The 22,679-nt window shown below is 47.4% G+C and overlaps 1 protein-coding gene across 2 annotated transcripts in view; it reads right to left on the bottom strand.

Annotated features, from left to right (window-relative positions):
• LOC107186517 (ankyrin repeat domain-containing protein SOWAHB) overlaps nucleotides 1-22,679 on the bottom strand; it is a 150,970-nt gene that overhangs the window by 24,769 nt on the left and 103,522 nt on the right. For both annotated transcript variants that reach the window (XM_015574399.1, XM_015574400.1), the window contains exon 8: nucleotides 6,396-6,400. In XM_015574399.1, coding sequence (XP_015429885.1) covers nucleotides 6,396-6,400 — 5 coding nt within the window. The remainder of the gene's footprint in view (nucleotides 1-6,395; nucleotides 6,401-22,679) is intronic.

Here is a 22,679-nt window from a genome sequence, read left to right as displayed (position 1 = left end):
CGTGGCCAGATTAAAAATAGTGTTCAGGTCTCTCCAGATTCGCGCGGGGGCGTCATAGGGACGGCCGCGTCCAGGTGATCCACGTGGAGGGAGCCGTAGCCGCCTGACCGTCTGCACGTTGCCGGAGAGACAACTTGCAGGCCACCTCATTAGCGGCGGAAAAACTCATCCTAACGAGGCTACGTACCTAATGACGAGAACCACGCGCGCGCCAGCTCTTTCGTGTATGCCTATTTACCTGCACATGTGGCTGGCCACCACCGTGGGCTGTGGATATGGCCCGACGAGACCGTTCCACCGCTCGTGTCTGTACACTGCCGTTCATAAGTCACCGGACACTTGGATGACTTTAAAGGAAATGGGACAATTTTTCCAGGAGGAGTGGATATAACATTCGGTGGTATTATTTTGGGTAATGATACGTCAATGGGTTTTAAGAATTATATCGTTGCTTGGCATTGATAGTGGCATAACTAAAAAAAGTTCATATTTGCTTTTATTGAATATGAGGTCTATATTATGTTAGACTTCATCATGTAAGACTGCGTACAGTGAATCCTCGATTAGTATTCAAAGGCTTTAAGTATTTCATAAACTGATGGCCATATGCAGCTGAAACAAATAACATTGGCTTCAGAATTCCAAGCTCTATCATTGTGTCTTCACGCACTCATAGAGGTTTTACTGTATTTACAATTCTATCATAGCTATACAGGTAAATTTTAAAAAGCTTGCTAGCCTACTAGCGACTAACCTTGTTATTTATGAAGAAGTGGACGAATTTTTCTTGTACGTCGATCGATGCAAATAATTTATTCTAGGGATAGGAAGCACGAGTATTCGGTGACTTATGAACGGGAGTGTACGTGTGGCCACGTGTGGGGTGCACCTTGTGCGCCCACTGGCCCTATATGTACTGCCTCCACGGCAAATTAACGAGCGACGCACAGGGTGGATATACGACCTCCTGGTTGATATTAGAGGCACGTGGCGCCAATGCAGCTCCTACGCCAGGATGCACTTGCCAAAGGATTCAGGGGGATGGAAACTCTCGCGGGAGCGTACCTGGTCCGCAAATATTGACGTTGACGCGGGTGTATCGCTTTGTCTTTGTGTGAATACTGTTGGAATAGAAACACGAATGTCGAAGATAAGGCTTGATACCGTCTGTTTTGTAGTATTGTTATTAAGTTAACGCGCATGAAATGTTTCCTCGATCTAATGATAAGTGTGTTCTGTGATATGTGCTTTTTAGAGCGTGTGGAATATTCCAACCGTGGATGACTGAAGATAGGACACAGAGCAGAAGTGACGCTATCGTGTCAGAAAATCAAGAGATTCGTCGCGTTCGTGGTCAGACAAGCATCAGCAGTGAAACAAAATCGATATTCCGCCAAACGATGAACAGAGTATTTGTAGAAAGATTCTATCGACATCAGTGGGTTGATTTATACCTTCGTAGAAAGATAAGACCCTTAACCAAGGCAGGGTCTGCTAGGTAGCGTTAGTGATGATTTCTTCCACTAGGAAGAACGTTCCCTCTCCTATTCACGCCTCTTCATCGCAGCCGTCACAAAAGCAACTGAAGAAAAATACTTCAACGTCTACTACAATCCTGATACACCATGAAGAAACTATTACAAATGTATAAAGAATTTTACCGGTTCTCTCCGATTAATCCACATATATCTCAGTACCTCCAAAGTAGCCAAGAACATCGCAATCAGGACAAAGTTAACCAGACCACGGTACAAAGTCGTCGAATTTCACCGCAACGAATATGCATGCGCATAGCTGTCGAAACAAGCAACAACACCAGACTCCGCGCAGAAGACAACGCGTGTCGCGAAAGAGGCCGCAATGAATCCCGTTTAGCCGGAATAAAGGAACTGGCGATGTGCGCGCTAATCAAGATTAGGATCACCTAGGCGACAGGCTGCTGTCTAGCCCGGGGATCAGCGAAGGGCGGACGACCAGCGGAACAAGGTCCACCTAATACGGGTCTGGCGCGGAAAAGATGCAAGAATTCCGGGGGGAATTAACACGAGCCGCAGGGCGAAATGAATTTTTACGGTAGCCCCGCGAGGCCATCAGCGCTTATACGCGAGCGAGTACGTATACACACCAGAAAGCCCCTGGTCTGAGTCCCCCCGTCTACTTCGCCAGGCGTGCTAACGAAGTTTTATGAAGCGCGATAGCGCCATACCTACGCCGTCCCGTGGACTTTGGCGCTCCTTAATTTGTGAACGCTGCCGTGCGCGGGCACACTGTGTCGAGCCGCCGCCGCGATGCCGCAAAAGAATGGTATGTCGGCCGACAACGTGATATATCTTCGGCCCTGTGTGCCCTGGACCTTCGCCGTGCCACGGAGCCCCAGTGAGAGAGAGAGAGAGAGAGAGAGAGAGAGAGAGAGAGAGAGAGAGAGAGAGAGAGACAGAGCGCTGCGCGGAAACCGTGGGTATACGGTAGCCTCCGTCTTCGCACTCTTTAGAAGCAGGGATTCCCTGATTCCCCACGGCTGCGATATATCCATGGCTCGCCTCGCCGTCATGCGTGAGAACGTTTACTGTCGGAACCGATCGAGTGATTTGTGCGGGCCTTTGTTCCGCGTGTTATGTTGCGCGGGGTCACCACCTGATTCTCTTCCTTTATGGGATTGTTCCGTGGATCGCGATTAATCGTGCCTCGAACGTGCGCGCCTTCGCGTGTAGGTGACTTGGAGTCCGCGCGAAGACAGGGCGAACGGAGGTTTAGAGAGCAATTCTGGAACGGGTAACGGTGTAGTGGGAAATAACGATGGAGGTGTTACCTATTGGTAGGATCGTTGATTTGGATTATTTTTGGGTGGCAGTGTTTAGGAGTGGTGCTTGTTGGAAGACGTGGTTTTGTCTTGTATTGGTCAAACTGAAGTTGTAGATGATTGACAACTCGAACAATCGAATAACCTGCGCCAGACTACCCATACCGATGATCCCCTAGCAAGAAGACGCCAGCGGTATAACAACGAATGACCGTCAGACATCCTCGATATCATAATCGAATCTCCGTCGCGGATTAATTAGTACATCGCAAATAGCTTTCGCGCGAGGACCTGGCCAATAATCTTTACCCACGTCCCCGAAAACTCTGGGCGAAAAAGAAGAGTCTTCTCTTGGGGTCGAACGCATGTGTATGTGTGTGTGTAGGCTATATGCGCACGAAACTATGCGGCGGTTGGTATATAGTTGTCTCCTCGTGGGTACTGATTAAGCTAACCCGAGGACTTGTGGACGCTTCGAGGGAACGTCGAGAGGCGCACACACAAGTTCCTCTTCGCTCTCTGCAGCGAGCCAGCAGCAACAACAACGGGAACCGCAGCCACAGCAACAGCTACCGCTGCCTCTGATGTATGCGAGCGATACAGATATCTCCGGGAAGGAATTTGCGTTGAATTAGCGTATAATCGGCGGGCCGATCTGCTCATACGGAATCCCGCGGCCCCGCTTACACGTGTCCCGAGAGCTGTATTCTCTGCGCGAACACAATATTTAGTGGCCATCCTCTCTCTCTCTCTCTCTCTCTCCGTGGTCCTCTTTCCGCTGTAGCTCCCGTGGGACCCTGCTGTCCTCCCAAAGCTCTTGGTTGGTATGCGATCCCCCTTAAAATCCGCGGCTCCCGGCCCAAATATCTTCACCCTTTCCTACCTACCACCACCATCACACGAGCAAACGGTTACCGGTCCCCGCCACGTCAATTCCAATGCCGGGGTCTTACCTGATTAAGGAGCCGCCTATCGGCGCATCGAGCCCAGGCGGAATCCGACAACTTCCATATTAAGATGCCACTACTGGAAGCTAAAGGATTATTCGGCCCCGCGAGGATACCCTCCAGGTGTATCCGCGCAATACACGCGGCGAACGATCCACAGGGATATACGGCTGGCAGAGCCGTGTTGCGTTTTCGCCGCGGGGCCCTTCGACCCGCGTAATTGGATCCTTGTTAAGCGCGGGGGGGACCCAAAGGGGGAGGGAATGACGGAACGCGACCTTTTCGCCGCGAGCTTTCCTTGACGCGTACGCTGTTCCGAGGGTGAACGTAGACTTCGAATAATTTTAGAGCTTGCTTCGATATCTCGATGTAAGCGTTAGAAGTTTATCTTTGGTGTTCTGTGGATACAGCCTCTTGCCGGGACATCTAGACGACCATGACAGTTTGGATATTTTCGCATGGAGAACATTGTCTACTTAGGAGTGTATACTTCTGAGACAATGTCCTTGAAGACATCTTGAAGAACTAAACTTTGAGAATAATCTTGAAATCATAGAGCGTTGTTTAAATATTTTCTCGGGTGCATCGGACCCTACCTCTAGGAGTTGAGATTTATCAGAAATGTGTAATATATCAGAACACTTGAAGACTTCTCAGAAGTTGGATTTTATCGGAAATGTTTAATGTATCGTCACTTGACTGTAGACAAGTGACTAAAATGCTTGTCCTTGATCAGTTTCATTTACCTTCTAACTAGCTTCTTCACCCAGAAAAAAGATTCGTCCTTGACATTCTTAAATACCGTACCAAAACACGAATTTACACGATCATCCGGGGTCCACCTACGATCCACACGAACCATCATTACGCTGAAAGATTATCAGGGGCGCAATCCGATCCATGTTCCCGAGAACTTCCCTCCTCGCCAGTTTCGTGTGCCGCGTTCCAACCTCGGAGACGGGTGCCCATCGGCGGAGATCATCGCGAGGGATCAAGGAATACAAATTGTCGAAGAGAGTATCGTCCCTCCTGATCGAGCCCCGGGGCCTTTCTCTGGTCCGCGAATAATCGTTTCCAAGATGTCTTTGTTTCCCGCGGAATCGGCCGGAGGGGGTTCGCCAGCTATTCCAGCCAACAGCAGAGTGGTAGAGAGGCCGCCCGCTTAACTGCTGCGTCGATCTCGAAGGGATCGAGGACCTGGTCCAGGTGGAGGGAGGTGAAGAGAAGAGAAGAGAGCCGGTTCGGCGACCGATCCTACGAAACCCCATGGGTGCGCCCGTGGTGGGTCGTCCCGATCCGGAGCCGATTCGATCTCTCTCTCGAACGTTCGATTCCGGGAAATCGGAGGTAGACGTCGGGCGCGTGTCTTCCGACGGGACGCGGCTGCTCGAGGAAGGGCACGGCCCAGTAGGGAAGGAAGGAAAGAGAACGAAGGAAGATACGCTCGGGTAACGAGCCTCCGGTCACGTGTGTACGGGCGTCGAGATGTCAGATCTATAGGCGCGTGCTCGATGGCGCGTGTCCCCGCCTGTTGATCAGCCACCATCGCATCGTAACACACGTCTATGCCCCCCGACGGGTATCGTCTACAACCTCGTCGCTTATTAGTCATGAATCCTCGGTCCATGCGACGCGACGATGATGGCGTGTCGCACCCGCGGGACAGCGCACTTGGACAGCCGTAAAGAAACCTCGAGGCACGGCGAGAAAGGTCTGTCAGGTCCTTGGATGGATATTCTTGTAGATTCTAGAACGATGTCCAGGTTCATGGCTAATTAGTATGTCCGTACAGATTTACGAGATCGACGGAATATCGGTGGGGATGTCTTCTTTTTGTGAACTGGTTTCGTAGTTGGTCTGACTTGGGTCTGATGCTTGCAGGTTGTGTCTTGAGAGTAGGCTTTCTTGGATGACTATGTTCTCAGAATTTTCGTTGTACTGTCTCAACGATAATTACTGCGAATTTCGTAAGTGGTGATATTAGTACCCTTAGTGTTTATGATGAAGTAGTTATAATCATCTGTATACTCTTCAGAACTTTGGTGACGATGAACCCTGACTGCTGCACTCCTACCATTAGCTTCAAGGGAAGTGGTCAAGTTGTACCGAATCTTATATGCTTCAATCTTCCATCAGGTAACATCCTCTTTGAACAATGCTACTTCCATCCCGAAATTCTTCCACACCGACCACGGTTACTGATGTCAACACGGTATCTCCGAAGCCATCACACTTTATCGCGCCTCGGGAGCCAGAGGACCAGCCGTAGATAGAGCGAAAAATCGTGTCGAGGATTAATTGGCGCCATATTTTTCCCGGTCGAACAAACCAGGCATGCCCCGCGATATTTCTTTCTTACACCGCAGTCTCGTTACACCACGGCCAGGGGGTACGGCCGTTGGATCCGCGCCTCGCGCCTGTTGTTTGGCCCGGGTGAACGCGGGGGAAATGTCGAGGAGGAATGTTTTATTTCCTGCAATTGCGTCAAGGAGGTGTGTTGCCGAGGGTACCGCGAAATAAACAAAAAAAGAAGAAGGAACAGAGAAACGAAAAAGAGAGGAAGGAGAGGGTAACACCGCGTGGCGTGCCGCGGTGCTCGGAACTTTCGCGGCAAAAGGATACAGACACATACGCACACACACACACACATAGCGGTGCTTTATGATTTATTCGGCCCCCTTCTTGTTATTCCCTCCTTCTCGCTCGTAATTCCAGCTGCACGCCAGGTAAACACGACCCCAGCTCTGCGATCCTATGTAGATCCAGGGGAAAGATGCGAGGGAAATTCACTTTCGACCGATACCCGATCGCCGAGAAATCTCCTCTCCCCCCATTCCATCTTCCCATTTCGAAATTGCGCTCCCGCCGCGATCTCCAAGGTAATACTTAACACCGCCTCGGGACTAATGTTTAAACGATCGTATCGGTACCAGAGAAGAGTGTGTCTTGCCGCCGTGTGTATTAGCTAGTTGTGCCGCCGCCACTACCACCTCTTATTAAGTAATGTTAACGTGATGTCTAATATTAAGGTGATATCCCAGTGACAAGAGATTGTTTAATGGCCGTGTTCGATACACCTAATAATACACGTGATTGCAACGGGCACTCTCGTGTCACTGTTCCGTTTCACCTTTCGGTGATCCCTTCGCGCGATTAGCTACCGCGGAACTTAAGTATTGCCCAGAAGGTGTTGGAAGGTTATAGGTACGTGTGTTGTTTTGGTCACGTTTCTACTGTAATTTTTGTACTGGTCTGTGGAAATCACGATCGAATGCTTCATGACTATCTGAATTATTCTACTTTACTTTAATAAATGATGCTATTATGACGAAAGAATAATGCAAGGATTAGGATGCATCAAGGCCTACACGTCTGATAGCAAAACGAAGAAAATGGTCGAATGACATACACGGGCACTCAGAAATGGTACAACTTAACCGAAATTGAATATGAGTTTCTGTGAAAAAAAAAAAACATTCGTACATTTTGCATTCGGCCCTGACAATGGTATTTGTTTCAGCGACATATGGTCATTAGTTTATGAAATATTTATAGGTCAGTGTCAAGGAGCCTTCAAACACTCATCGATGATTTACTGTACTTTAAAATTACTAAAAATTCTGTGTACAGGTCCAACCAATTCCTATTTCCTGTATCAGTTCGGTATATGTTCCCTTCGTGTCTTGGGGTCGGTCCGACGAAAGAATTATAGGATACGCACTGATTGCTGGAAATTGGCCGGTCGATTGTTCAGGTAACGCCAGCTCCGGCTGGCCACTCGGAGCTGACACCAGCAGCAATTCTCTGTCTTTCACATCGCGTTTACAATGTTATCCAGGAGCGATCGAGCCTGCAATTTCAATCCGACCGGTCGCGAGACTAAAACACCGTGGCTTCCCTAGATCGGGGAAATAATAAGGAGACGTATACGTCCGGATCCTGCAAACGAGGTGTAACTGAAATCACTTGTGAGGCATCCGCTCAAACGAGCTGTGACTGCACGTAGATCTCTTATCCGGGACACCCGCTCGGAGTCTTTAATTCCTCCGGTGATCTATAGCCGTGATACACCCGTTGCATTATTCCATCGTGCGGTGATACGCACACTCGTGACTCTTGTTAAAAAAGCCGCGGTTTCGTTGTTTGCAATTTTTAATCCTTAGGCCGTTCAACGGAACACGATGAATTTTCATTGTAACGTTACATCGGATGAAACCGATGTCCGTATGTGTAGACTAAAAAAGGACAGAAAAGTGTGTTTCGCTCTAACTTGTAAAAGGATTAAATTGAATACCTTGTACTTTTTTAAAGAATATCGAAAGAGTCATATATGTTTCGTGAAAAAATATTAAAGCACTGGAGGTTCAAAGTTGATATTCATCGAGATACCTAACCTACGAATCGCAGTTAAAACATAATGACGACACTCCTTTCAACCCCATAACTCCATAAAGAGTACTACGAATTAAAGCCTTAAAAATTACAAAATATAGAAATCTTTACGTTATGTTCCTTCAAAGTGAAGAACAGAAATTCCGAAATGCTAAAAACCTTCGAGTGAATCCATCTCTCGTTTTGACATATACTCAGAATGAATCACCCGTTCGCGTAAGTTTACCGTCACAGGTAATCTCGTTTCCGGGAAAGATGACAATGCAAGTGTCCCCACGCGGTTGGCGAGGGCCTTAATGCTTTTGCAGAATCGCGAATATAAATCGAGGCTCGAGGGCAGGTGGCTTCATCGAGCCGCGACGCGACAAGACATCGCCATCATGTTCGTCCATTAACTGGAAAACGTTGACTCGAGTCGATGAGCATCGGTGGCTAATGACTTTTCCCGAGTACTACGGCTTAGAGAACGAATATGCGTGTCGCGGTGCTTCTTACACGTGCAACCCGTGGGAGACCGGAAGTCGTGGATCGCCGCGCTGTATGTCGCAGGAAGATGCTCCCTGTCTTCGATACTGGCTGTGACCCACTTGTGGCTACGAGTGGATCGAAACCGTTCGCAAGTCGATACCCGTATTAAGGGGCTATGCTACTGTGACGGTTTCAGAAAATCGAATTTTTCTTTTTTGCAATCTGCAACAATTTTTTCAGGGAGAGGAAGATGTATTATATGATCTGGAACAGGTGATTAGCTGTTAGTACGAAACATTCCTCTTTTTATGCTCTAAAACAGTACTTGAAACTTTGTTCGCGTTTTTCTCGAAGCTACTTTTTCCTAATCGGCGGCCATAATAACTTAAAAACTAATTGACCGATTTAGTTCAAACCAAGGAAATAATGATACCATCTTTAGATCATGTGAATCGTCCAATAGCTAAAAAATTCCATTCTCTGAACAAGAATTCAATTCGTCAAACATCGACAAACCGGTCCAAACCTAGAAAACCATCATCGCATGGTTTATCGATTTCCCATCGATTCACGTCGCAGCCAACCGATTCTGGCATCGGACCCGTACTCTTTCAGGACCAGTATCGATATCCCCGTCGAATCCTGGTGTCTAGCGGTTTGCCGGATCACGGTGGCGTCGCGTACCTGCCCGCCCATAGGCGAGGGGCCCCGCGCGGGTCCTCCTCGAGCGGAGTTTAAACGATTAACGGGAGCGGTTCCCCGCGAATAATCGATGTCCCTCCGATGTCCTCGGGCGTACGGCAAAGTTCTCGGATCCGGCTCGGTATTTCACGGGGGATTACGTGGCTTACGTTTCCGTTCGATCCGCGTTGGGGCTCTTCCCGCGCCGTCAGGAATTATCGGCCGCGTGTCGATTATATTTCTCCCTCCCTCGCCGTTCCTCCAACATTCACTCTTCTCGCTTTTTCTTCGCGTACCAACCGAGGAAATGTACGACACACTAGGCCAGCTTCGTCCAATACACGCGCGACTTTCGACGTTCTCTTTTTCCGTCGCGCCGTGGGAAATGCCTGGTTTTTACAGTCTGGCTGGGGATTTATACTTTCAACGAACCAGCCCCGCGCTGGTCGTCCGTCTGCACGATGACAGATAACCGGCCGCGATTCGATCGAACATCGCGGAATGGAGTATCGGCAGAACTTGCCCGGGAGATAGGCTCCTGATAGAGGAATGATTGGATGTCTTTGTTGTTCGGTGGAAGATCGAGAGATACCCGGTGCGACCGGAGGTGCGCGAATTAGATAAGGTTGTTCTTTACTTTTTTATTCGAATAGTTAAATGCGGTTTTTCTGAGTGCTGGCACCATTTCGTAGCACCTCGGAGGACTTCAAAAAGGTGGTAGATATAAGTCCTAGCCAGGTTCTAGACATATTGGGCCATGGTAGCATTTTATTGTAATCATATATGGTACTGCAAATTATCGTCAGGAAATAAAGGGTTAAAAATTTATCGGTTCACAGAATGCTAACAAGAGTATACTAAATTCTTTCAGAAAATCCACTATAAATATTCATCGAACTAGATCTACGAAGTTTTATCTTGACGCGGTCTATCTGACCTAAGAGTATTAATAAAAAGATTACCAAAAGTAGTTATTGTGAGTTGATACTAAACATACACAATTCGAAATGTCTATAAGAGTTGGAAGATTTTTCGTGTCTAAATGAATCCTGGAATTGTCATCCATACAATTGTTGGACCCGTCGCTGTCGCAATGGTTAAAAAAAAACCTGCCTTTGAAAATCTATTCAAAGAGACACTATGCCTCCGACGAAGCGCAAACGAAGACCCTGGTATTTTCTCGGCGCAACTCTGTATTTGCCAAGAACCCGTCGCAGCCTCGGTAAAATCGGCCCTACTGCCGAAGACCTCTTTACGTCTCCAGGTATGTCAGCCGGGCATGAATCACCAGAACGGCGGCCATCAGCACACCCGGGCGAAAAGGGGCATTGTATACCAATTTGTCGCCGGGACAAATCGCTCGACCGATGCCAACTGCTCTGGTACGGTATGAATCAACCTTCCTGGCGACGAGGACGACGATTCCGTTCGTTCGAACGTGTACACAGCGAGCAGGTCGACGGAAATACGTTCTCAACAAGTACCATACGACGGCTGCTGCGTCGCGACGGAGGTTTCCACGAAGATTCACGATCGAGCCGTGAGTCGATCGCAGATGCAGAATTTCTCGAGCTCTCCGAAAAGGAGGGACAAGAGGAGGGGTGAAAGGGTAAGCCGCTTTGCGAACCAGCGGAATTGCGACGCGGCCGACGAAGGAGGAAGGGAGTAAGCGATTAGGTAAACCCCGGATTAGTTGGACGCCGGTTCGGCCTTCGTTTCGGATCGGTAACCGGGTTGCTACCGATCCTACCTCCCTCCACCAACCCCTTTCCACTACCACTACCACTACCACGACCACTGCTCTCCTATTGCCCCCTAGGAGAGTTCGATTGCCGCCACTAATAATGCTACCCCTGATTTACATGATTGGATTGGCGTTGCGAAATTGAAACTGCTGCCCGCCGCAACCGCGGTGCCGTACCTTGTATACGGCATGCAAATGCTGGAAATTAGCTCGCTACCGGACGGATATTGAACGACACGACGGTATGTACCACCCCCTCTGTTGAAGAACCGAATTATGTTCGACCAGAGACGATATGATGTAGGACGTTCGATTGATTTGTAGGTGGAATATTGTTTTGTCGATGTCGGGCGTGCCTTTGTGATCGATTAAAATCGTAAACTCAAACTCTAACCGGAGCAATAACGACTGCAAACAAATAAAAAACATCGAGGGTATCAATCCAGTCACAAACCTCCTAATCTGTAGAATCGCAAAGTCCAAATATTGACAAAATATCCTGTACAATCTCTCGCCCAACATCCCAGAATAGTAATCCACAAACGAGCTCAAGCACAAAAATCAGTATTCTTCGGTATGAACTCGAGAATTGTATTACAGAATGGGTACTGGTATTCTACGTATCGTGACCGGCCAGATCGTCGTTGGTCCCGCGATAAAATGGCGCCTTTGTTCCCGTTCCGGTGCTTGTACGTTTCTATTTTCCGGTATACGGAATGATCTAGGGGTACGCGCGGTCCCGGAAAAATGCGAACGGAGATCCTCCGAGTCGGAATGATATTGAATCGTTCCCTCGTGTCGGACGTCGGCCTGGGGTCCACCAATATATTTCATAGACGGATACAACAAAAGGACACGTTTTCCTCGGGGAGACCTCTCCGAGAGATTAGTATGCTCGTATCTGCATGCCGCAAGATCGTATCTGCCGCGAGCGCGGCCCTTTGTGGGTTTTTGTTTGCGTTGCGTACGTATTTATGTGGCCGTCTTCTTCCCTTTCTCCTTCTTCCGCCGCCTCCGCCACGGCGGACAGGCTTCTCTTCCTCATCTTCTTCTTCTGTTCTTCCGTTCGGTGACCGCGAGGACGCTTCCTCCTCGAGCGTCACTAAATGATTCCCTTGTCTTCCTCAATCCTTTGGTCTAGGATTTTTTTCCCCGACTGACAGATCTGCTCAATTGTTAATAATTTTGAAGATAGGGAAAATGGAATTTTGGAGCGTCCCTGAGTGCAGAGAAGTTTCACTGCTTTGTATTTGACCGAGACGAATAGAATTCGTTAAAAAAAGATCGCCTGCGATTCCAATAATCTAAATATATTCCCGTAAAAAAGTCACCAGACGAGTAAAAGACCGAACACCGCGTGGTCGAAGAACGACCAAAAATCCTTCTACTAATTATCAAGTATCGTCTTTTTGTCCAACGAGTCCTCCGATCGACAACTCCCAAAGAGCCACGCAGATTTTAATTTAAAAGCAGGCAAACGAGCAGCTCGCAATTAGAAGAAACCAGACAGAGAAAGAGACAGATTCGAATACCGAACAGCTCGAGAAGGAAGGAATCCGAGGAAGCGAGGAGAGTCCCGGACGTCCGTCGCGTTGGCGCAGCCCTAATCCCTACTGTGTACCAATTACCTCGTCCATTTTAGCTGCAGTTCATGCAAATTGGATTTCGGTTGCAGAAGACAGGAGAGGAAGAGGGTGCCCCCTTATTCGACCACGGACGACGGGGGCTTTGTCGTCGTTCGGCCGAACCACGAAGGATAAATGTTGTCGCGCGCGCGCGCCAGCGTCCTGGAAAGAGGAGCCTAGCCTCAGTGTGCCCAAGGACCAATTGGACGGTCAAGCGATCCCGAAGAAAACAGCCGTAAAATCGGGGACCAGATAACTGTACCGAACGATTCTTCGACGACAATGGGGGGATATCGTTGTCACCGAGAGAAGCCGATGGACGACAATCATCAGCTTCGGGGGATAATCGGCTCCATTTTTCCGCGACGCTCCAAGGAACCGCAACTGGGCAGGAGAAAGGTAAACGGATAGGCGGTCGCGGATGAAAGGTGAACGTTTTCACCGGCGGCTGGTGAAAGAACCGAAAGCAGAACGTTACACGGCCACAAGGAGGTTCTTCTCTCCCCGGGGTCTAATCCAATCGGGAGAACGACTCGTGCCTCGGTTTCCTTTTCGGACCGGGCCCGATATATTGGACTTTCTTCTTGTTCCTTGTCACTTTTACTACAAAAGAATCGTTTGGTGGAAGTCTGGGATCTGTTTCGTGTGCATAAAGAACGTGAGCTTGAGGTACAGTAGAACCTCGATAATTGATCATTTCGGGGCTGTAGAGGGCTAAATTTTGAGAAATGATCAACTAACGGGCTACAATTAGACGTGCGCTTTCCCCGTCGATAGTCCGAGCGTTTGTTCGACGTAGCTACATATAGGGTGGGCTGGATGTACGCAGTTTTTTATTACTTTACTATCTTCGTTATTGTTTGAGGTACTGAAACATTTTATTGAAACAATGCACCGCATTTTCTGCGATGAAAAATATACGATTCAAACTATTTTTGTTTACATAATAAGAAATAATGATTGAGTTCTAACATACAATAATATAAACATGAAACGTTTAATATTTTAAAATGATAATAACGAAAAAGTAATAAAAAATGGAGTGGGGACAGCACAAGAGGAACTATAACTTGGGTCGAGTATGACCTGGAACTTATCGTTAAAGACGTAAGAGAAGTTCCACTGGGTCCTGGCGAAGGACACCAGGATGAACAAAAGGACGTATCGACATTTAGTAGTCCCAATGGGGAATCACGATGCACGGGGGTAATATCGCCGGGGCTCCAAAGCAACGGCCATGGGAAACGTCCGATGATCGTTCGTATATACACGCTGGGAAAGGAAAAGAACCATTATGTAAAGATGAACTTTTTGTGGCAATCTCTGCGTCAATTAAATTACCGCGATGCGTCCGGGCCTCAGGAGGTTCGATCGGGGGCCTACGGTAAAGTGCATCGTGCGAGTGAGAATCGTTCCCACGAGAAACGTATTAAAGATATATAAGCGTCTCGACTCGAGAAAAGTAAATTGGCGGCGGGCCCTCGTAATGCAACCGCTGTGCGCGCGCGAGAGCCTCGATAAGCGCGGAATAAGCGGCTTGGCAATTTGCCGCCGAAAAATTCTGGAAAATACCTGCTGTTTGTGTGTGTGTCGAGGCTGATTCCTTGGGAATGACCGATATGGAGTTCCCTTAGGATCGAAAAAGTGTACGATAAAATAGCTTATATGAAAAAGATTCGAAATAAAAGGGGCAAATGTCAAAAACATTTGTTTTTCCTCTCGAATATATTCCTTTCTTTATGATCGTATTCAATGTTTAATACAATCTCCTCTTCATATGTACTGCGTGTGTAAAAAATGTGACATTTCACAAAAATTACATATTTCTCACTACTTCTGTTGAAACAAGATTTTTTGTATTGTATTCTGATAAACTTTGTATAGTCACTTTGAAAGCTTAATTACGAAACCCTATTATCAATTTTTCATAAAAGTTCGTACAAACAAAATGAAAAGATCTTGACAGATCATTAGTTCAGAATTAACTCTAGCTCGAAGGGATGCTAGCCACGATTAAGATTTCTCAGTGTTCGTCCGCTAGTTTTCGGAAGGCCAGAAAGAAAGTCGGTTGCATACGAAACAAGCCTTTTGGTGAGCCGAAATTCGGAAAGCCAGGAAATCGATGACCATCGGCGATCAAGGTGTACGCTCGTCGAGTGATCGAAGAAGCCAAGTGAATCACGGGTTGATTAGTAGTCCCTGTCCATAGGGTTTTGTGTCGGCGGGGCCGAGATGACGAGGCCGATGACGCGGGATCGAGTCGATCCTCTACGCGGGGCTCGCGCGTAGAATTCTATTATTTCGACGCGGGGCTGACACAGGTGGGCGCAGCACTCGCATACGCAACCGCGGCAGTTTAACGCAATTACCTTGCTGCCGTGCAGACGTGCGTGAAATCACAATTTCACCGTGTGCAACGCGCCGCTTGTCACCGACCGATGGGGCCCCGAAGCGCGAGGAAAACGGACGTTTCTTGCGGGCGAGACCACAACACGCGCACGCCTTGCCTAAGAATTCCTAGACGGCTGGAATTCGTTCGAGACACGAGGAATTCTTGGATGGCTGTCGGGATATGCTATTCGAAACTCGCATGTTCGCTTTATCAGCGTTAATGGAGTATGTAAATTGCGGCATTGGGTGTGCCGCGATGAATGATGGAAGGGAAGCGTTGAGGGGTCCAGTGAAGAAGCTATACCATAAAATGTGGAAAAATGAGATTGTTATTAGTTCTGACACTGGTGTCTAGTGTTGGAAACTCGGCGAGTCAAGAACACACCGATGACAAGTCGACGGTAGATTGGATTAACCATCAATAGACTTGCATATAGACGTAAATTAAGTATACTGTACTATGGAATAGAGATAGGTATTGCTAATGATGTCTTGGGTATCCTGTACGAATTAAAGTAACTAGAAGGGTCGGTTCACTCGTGAAGAACAGTTAACGTAATAGAATTTCGTGTCAGATTTGTGCAGCGGGTAAAGTTTAACAATAGAGCAAAGCTAAACAGGAAACACAGTCTGGGGCGTGAACATCTACAATAGGAGAGTCTGACAATGTCTGCCGTTCTACAGTCTTGTTTATCCTCATCAGTTTCTACAACTTCAGTCTCATGCAGGAACCACTTTACCAATCTACATTGTGACCTCCCTTGTTACAATTGAAGCGTCAAGCTAGAACTCCGTGGTACCATTTCTCTGGCATACACGAAGACTGACTAGTCACTATAGATTTACTTTCTAAGGTCCATGGCCTAAAGAGCACTACTTAGCTAGTGACAGCTATGGGTTTGCAACTGTCTCTATCCCTATTCCACCTAAACGATCATCACCGACTTTTGCTTACAGTCACTGATTCGACTTGTGGGACGAAGATACAGATTACGTTAACACTCAAACTACGGTAGATTCAATCACCATAGCAACTATGAACTAACCTGACAATTTCTCCTATCCATCAATACATTTCATCACCACCAACAGACGTCCAAACACCCACCGACGCTACGTAAACGATTTCAAGGGTTTAAGGGGTTAATCTCACCCCGTATCGGTGGTTAAACTAATCAAAAACTGTACTCACCCGACGTACGGTAGTCGTCGGTCTCCGGGGCACGTTAATCTCCCAGCAATTTCCAAGACTACCTGTGTCGGAAGCATTGCAGCAGGATCGAGAATGGGGATGGGGGGGACGTTGAAAGAGTAATCTAACCAAAGGGGAAGAAGAGGGCCGGTTGGGTGCACGCGGAAGACCGTGGAGGAGCGTGGCGGTTTTGGAGGGCGGTGGGAGAGGGTAGTCAGAGGAGGAGGGCGTGGGTTAGGGGTTTCTGGTGTGCAACAGCAGCAGCACCACCACCACCACGGGCAGCACAAGGGTCAGGCTACAGATTTTTGCGGGCAGCTCGAGCGGCGTCGAGCAGCTGGCGTGCGGTCAGCCGCTGCGGCCGCAGCGTTGCGTCGGTCGTGCATCACCGGCCACCGTATTAACCCCAAGCCCCTAGGTACTCGGCCAGCACCACAGGCCGCAGAGTCCACGCGGTCCACGGTGTCCCATACGCTCCGTCCTCTCTACGTTCCACATTCTCTCTTCCTCTCTCCCTCTGTCCAAGTACCTGGTACACCCCCCTTCCCGCTTGACCCTCCTTTCTCTATGGAACCGCGGACGTACATACATACGTACGCGTTTTCCTCGTGTTAAGCAACGAACGTTTAACGCCGATACGGTAGTCCCCTCTCCTTCGGTAAATGGCTCGGGTATTTAATGCACCTGATAGCTGTTTCAGCCGATTCGGTTCAATAGGATATTCTGCGGTTTCGATCGTTTTTCCCCCACGAACGTCGCGTTGGTTCTCACCCCACCCGGGATAGCCTGGGACACCGATCAACCGTGTACTCGATGAATAATTGATCGATTTATTTGTTTCGGGGGGTATACCCTCGGAATGTTGTCGATAGGTCGATTGGAACGGGCGATGACCAGCGATGGACTGTTATTTTTACGAAACATCACATTTTCTTCATACAGACCAGATGTCCTCACACTTCTGAATAATAGTGTAGATACACCATTCTCCAGGGCACCTCGATAAATTATACTTTCTCTTAAACATCCTCACGATTACTCTACATTCTGGTTTGAAGACTCCTGCTTTCGAATTCCACAGATTCCCCCAAAAGGCACGTGCACGATCCTCCCAACGTATCTCTCGTACGACCATCCGCGATCAATTTACATCGACGGAAAGAACTGATAAACACGGCGTCGTCGAAATTTTTACGATCGTCATAACCCGCGTGAAACGCGTGTCGAACAACCGCTCGACGGGATCTCCAAGGAGGTAATCATCACCGAATAAGCGTCCATCCGCGGAGTACCGATCGGCCCCCGGGTCGCGTAACCGGATTTCGAACCGACGCGTTCGAATTAATAAATCACATACAGGAGACGAGACCACCGTTTCCAAATGCATGCGTGTCGCTATACAAGCAATATCCCTGATAATGACAGGTTACGCGGCGACGATACACGAACTTCAATGCACCTCACACCGGCCACCAGGAAATGTCCCGCGAAGTTAAGTACCGTCGAACAAGGTCCGGTCGTTTGCTCCGTTATTAGAGTAGCAGTGGCAGCGCCCCGCGCGTAGAAGATTAATCAAGAGGCCCGACATCTCTTTTTCGCTTCCTCTTTGCACGAAACGAAAGATACGATCCAAGGGAACGCGTCAAATTAAACGTCCGCGTGTACGTTCTTCCACGAACGTGTAATCAACCGTTAGTAATCCGCCAAACAAAATGGAGTCATCGAGGTTTTTTCCCTCTCCCCTCAGGTGGTCGTTTAACACGCCTCCCTCCGGTCGAAATAACATCTTTCAGCGTACGAACCTGGTTCGCCGACTTTGTCATTCTTTCGGTCAATAGTTGTAATCATCCTGCAGGCGTAACACACGGTCTGTAATAATGATGTGTAAACGTCTTCTTGGAACCGATCCGAGAATATTCTTCCTTTTAACCCTCCAGCCCTTTACATTAAGTATTATACGCTAGTAATCGACTTCTTTGTTTCTATCGTTAAAAGGCGAATCAGAATTTTTACGTTCACAACCGTCTTTATGGAAATTACTGAACGTTTGTAGACAGTGTTCTAGGATTCATATTTCATTAGGGTAGGTATACGTTTTCCTGGTTATCGATGGCAGTGAGAAATGAGAATCAGAACGAGGTTCGTGTGAGTGTAATCACCTGAACTGAAGTTAACTCAAGCATTTGTTACTGAGGTAACGACCCATGTTCATATAATAATTATCTTCACTTCGTTCCACTGCCCCTTTTCAATTCGTAAATCGACGAATGCCTATTCTCATCGATCATGAAGTCCAATGGTACTAATGGTACTTGGTAGTAATGGTACCAATGGTATTGGATAGTAATGGCACTGGTACTTAGTAATACTGGTACCAAAGGTACCAATCCAAGTAATGGTACTAATGGTACTGGGTAGTAACGGCAATCGTACTTGACAGTACTTGTACAAAAGGTATTTGGTAATAATGGTACCAATGGTACTTAATATCCTATTAAGTCCCCTGGTTCGAACAGTTTCGGCAATGGTAAGTGTGACCCTTGGATTCGAACAGAATCAGGTTCAATTCGGTTATGAATGATCACGGTGAGGTGAAACGATCAATCGAGGATCCGCGCACAGGTGGCTGGATGAGGCGGTGTCGGATGAACGATCAGTGGTAGCCGTCTAAGGGAGGGAGAGAACAGAGCTAGCACGAGCTCATATTCCACATAATGAGAGCGGCCACGAGATCAGACAGGCCGACACGGCCGCGTAATTGAAACCCGCTCGATCTAACCGACGGTCGTCGGTCCGTCGATCCCGTAAAAACCCACTGCTCCCTCCGCGGGAAATCGTACCGAAACTCTTATATACCGCGCGAAATCCACCGGTGCCCACGGTTTTACGATCGATCGAACCGGGGTCTCAATCGCTTGTAATTGGACGATCCGCCGCGACGATACAAAAGACGCGCGCTGGCTTGGGAGGAGACCGCCGAAAAACTGTACACGACCTATTACGCGCGCGTAATGCGAGCAATTTGCGTTAACTGACGACCCGGGTCGTGACCGTTCGACCCTCGGTTTTTGGTCTTTATCGAATCAGGCGGAGGGAAAAAAAGAGGGAAAAAGGTCCGAGATTAATAAGGGGGTAGTTAGGTAACTGAGGATTGTTTAGAATGGTAGCTGTAGAGTTAATGGTTATGGGCGGGGGTATTTATCACTGATATGGATCATTGAGGTGGATAGAGTTATCGTATCAAGGTGTATGTAAGTACATGTAATAATTCACTATTTTTCGTGAGTAGTTCATTATTTCTAGTAGTAATTCACTATTTTTAGGGGTGGAAAAATTCTGTATACTTGTTTCGTAAGACGTTACGTTAATAATTGTTTCTTTTCACCATCACATGAAACTGAAGAGAATATCAGACAAGTACTCCGAATGTAATTATGATCTCATTCCGATGTGATATAGAAGTGATCGATTAAAGGCAGCACTAAGTCTGAAGAAGATGCAATATGACCAAAAGTTTATCGACCGATCGAAATAGATACGCGTTTATCGCGGGTGTGAAAAAAGAAATAGTGTTAAGGAAGAAATATAATCTCATTATAAAAATTGGAATTACTACGTTCAATCACACAAAAATAGCTAAATCTTATATTCGTTATCCAAGACTGTTTATCCAGACCACGAATTCGCCCATCTCAACAATTACCACCTAAAATAAATCCTCCACAAAGCAAAACACCATGAATCGTATAATTTCGATAATACTTACATACTAATGATCCACCGTGAATTACCAGGTGTCCACAACACGCCCCGCGGATACAGCATATGAAACAGAAAAGGCAGCTAGATTAATAACAGTCATTAAACTCCGACATCCAGTTCTTATTTGTCTAAACGAAGGTAACGTATTCCGTCTAATCGACGCGAGGCTCGCGTGGCTAGGCGCGACGATTAAACATCACTCCGGTCGCAGATCTATCATGGATGTCATTACCCGGCAAGCAGTCAGGGTAAAACGGGGTTTGGGAGGGCGAGGGGCAGACGGTCGCAATTGCACGGAGGCGAATTATCGGTCGAGTATATACGCGGACGATCGTTGACAAGCGGCAATCAAGTTACGCTCCAGGCCCTGGAAATCGCGTATCGGGTGTAACTGCTATTAACGTCGCCTGTTTTATTTTTCTTTCCTTCGTTCTCGCGGCGAGCATGATATCGGCGGTGGCGTGCGAGACCAGGTATACGAAACAGACCGATCCGCCGCTGCGGTGTTTCCGCATGGAAAACCAGGGGCGAGGGAGTGGGGGAATTTCCGTGATACCGTTTCCCCCGATCCGTCATGATCAAACCGAGGGCCTGTGATTTAATTGTCACCCCGGTGTTCTCGAAACGGGGGAAAAGTCCAGGAAAGGGGTTGGCGCGATATCCGCGATTATTATTTCCGCGTGCTGGGTCGATATGCCACGGAGGGACGAGAAAGCGATCTTTAATCTTCGGAAACCTATCCGTGGTTCTTTTTTTTTTGGAATTCACTTTTACGATCGTACGGGGTTTAATGGAATATATCTCTCTGGATGGATTTTGTTCAACTGTGTGCCATTTACCAGATTTTCATCCCTTTGGATCCTCACACAGTTTTCTTAATGGAATGAAATTCGAAAATCAAGAAGCTTCTAGAACTAACCTAGTTCATCGCCGATATAAATGGGAAATTCTTTAAGGGTAGAATAATGAAACTGTTTGACAGATTCCAGAAGGTTGTTGAAAACCAATGGACAATACCTCATTTAACCCTCCGTAGGAAAACAGATTTTTTCACACCCCCTAGACAAACTGGTTTCTGTATGCCTAATTTCTTTCTACTGTTTCAGGAGTTAAGAAAAATCTGAAAGTATCCCAGGATACATATCAAACTCTCTAGTAAATTATACCATCGTTCCTTGACGCGTTACTGTCACAGTGAAAAAAACCGTGCGTAGTCAGACACACTTTCAATTGCTTTTTAAGTCGTAAATCAGTTAACAAAAGCTGTTGGTCCTATTTTAAATTATACTGCGATATGAATTTTAAGCAAAAATTTCGTAACGATATTCAAACAATTCAGTTTCTTCGGTAAAACTAAAAATTCGTGGCTCGGTTCGTCAAACGAACCAACATTGGACCCACGGAGGGTTGAAGAAAGTTTCGTTCTCACAAGATTTCCTTAAAGGATAGGCCAGAAAACTTTTTCGACGAACCCAATAGGCACCGGCACGACACAATTCAAGTTCCGTGCGAAAGAGGGCCACCACCAGGTAGGGGGAGTAGGAGGGGGAGGCGTTTCCGTCGTCGTTCGCGCGAGCAGCCCAGATATAGTCGATCCGCGGGCGGCGTTTCACGAATCTCGTCCGAACGACCGGGGCACGATATCCAGTCCAGCAATTATAAAACTGCTGTAGAGAGGCCACCGCCACCGCGAACACATGTCTGCCCTCCGCCATCCCCCTCGTCCACCGCGCGTTCCACGACGGCGACATGGGAGCGAACGCCCGCGACACGCACGCACGCAGCTAGCACGCACCACAAACAGGCAGCCCCTGTGTGCACGAACAGTGATCACGTGTCTGTGTGTGCCTGTGCACGTACTTGTTTGTCTGCGAGTGTACGGCTGCGTGCGTCGCGGTTCTGAATAATTTGACATGTTGTCGTACACGTTATTATTCAGATAGATCTCGGAGATACCGCGACTCGGGCGGACCTCCGTCTCCTTCGGGCAAAGGAGACTTCCAACCGCCCCCTTTTCTCTCCATGTCGCCCCTTTATGTGTTCGAAAATCCCGTTTGCTCGTTCGGTCTTTCGTCTACGAGCTCGACCACGGTCGAATAAGGGGGTAGGACGCTTTTGAAATTTCGAAATATTCGATTTTTCGATTTTTATATATTCCAATGGCATTTATTATTAACCTTAACCCTCTAACGCACTGCATGACGTATATGTATACGTCATATATAGAGAACAAACATAATAACAAAAATTGATGAAATGAGCCAAAAATTTGATAGAGTGTGGTTGGCAGAAAAGTTGGTGACAATATGATTGCTACTGCCTGAGGGTTAGCATACGTTCACCACGGAGCCTATTCTGGATTGTATATTTGTTTGGCATTGGAATATTTGTATCAGAAGACGGTCACCAAATGATCTACATCAATTATTTGCTTAATACTCCATTAGAATCTTTTGTTCCGTCATGTTTCACAAATACGATTTTATATAGTGTCGAGAAATGGTGCAATCTCTTAGATCCAAGAGACCAATACCAGAACACCGACACGACGATCGACAATACCAAGAAAAAGGATCGTTTCATTCAACGAAACGTTCACTTCTAATATTAAACATGCCACGACAGGTGGAAAAAATGGGCTTACTTTTTTTAGCTCAACTTGGAAGTTTCTCCATCG

This window comes from Dufourea novaeangliae, unplaced genomic scaffold (genome assembly GCF_001272555.1).
Source record: "Dufourea novaeangliae isolate 0120121106 unplaced genomic scaffold, ASM127255v1 scaffold65, whole genome shotgun sequence".
Lineage (NCBI taxonomy): Eukaryota > Metazoa > Arthropoda > Insecta > Hymenoptera > Halictidae > Dufourea > Dufourea novaeangliae.
Note: the sequence above shows the minus strand (reverse complement) of the source record. Positions and strands in the feature narration are given on the sequence as shown.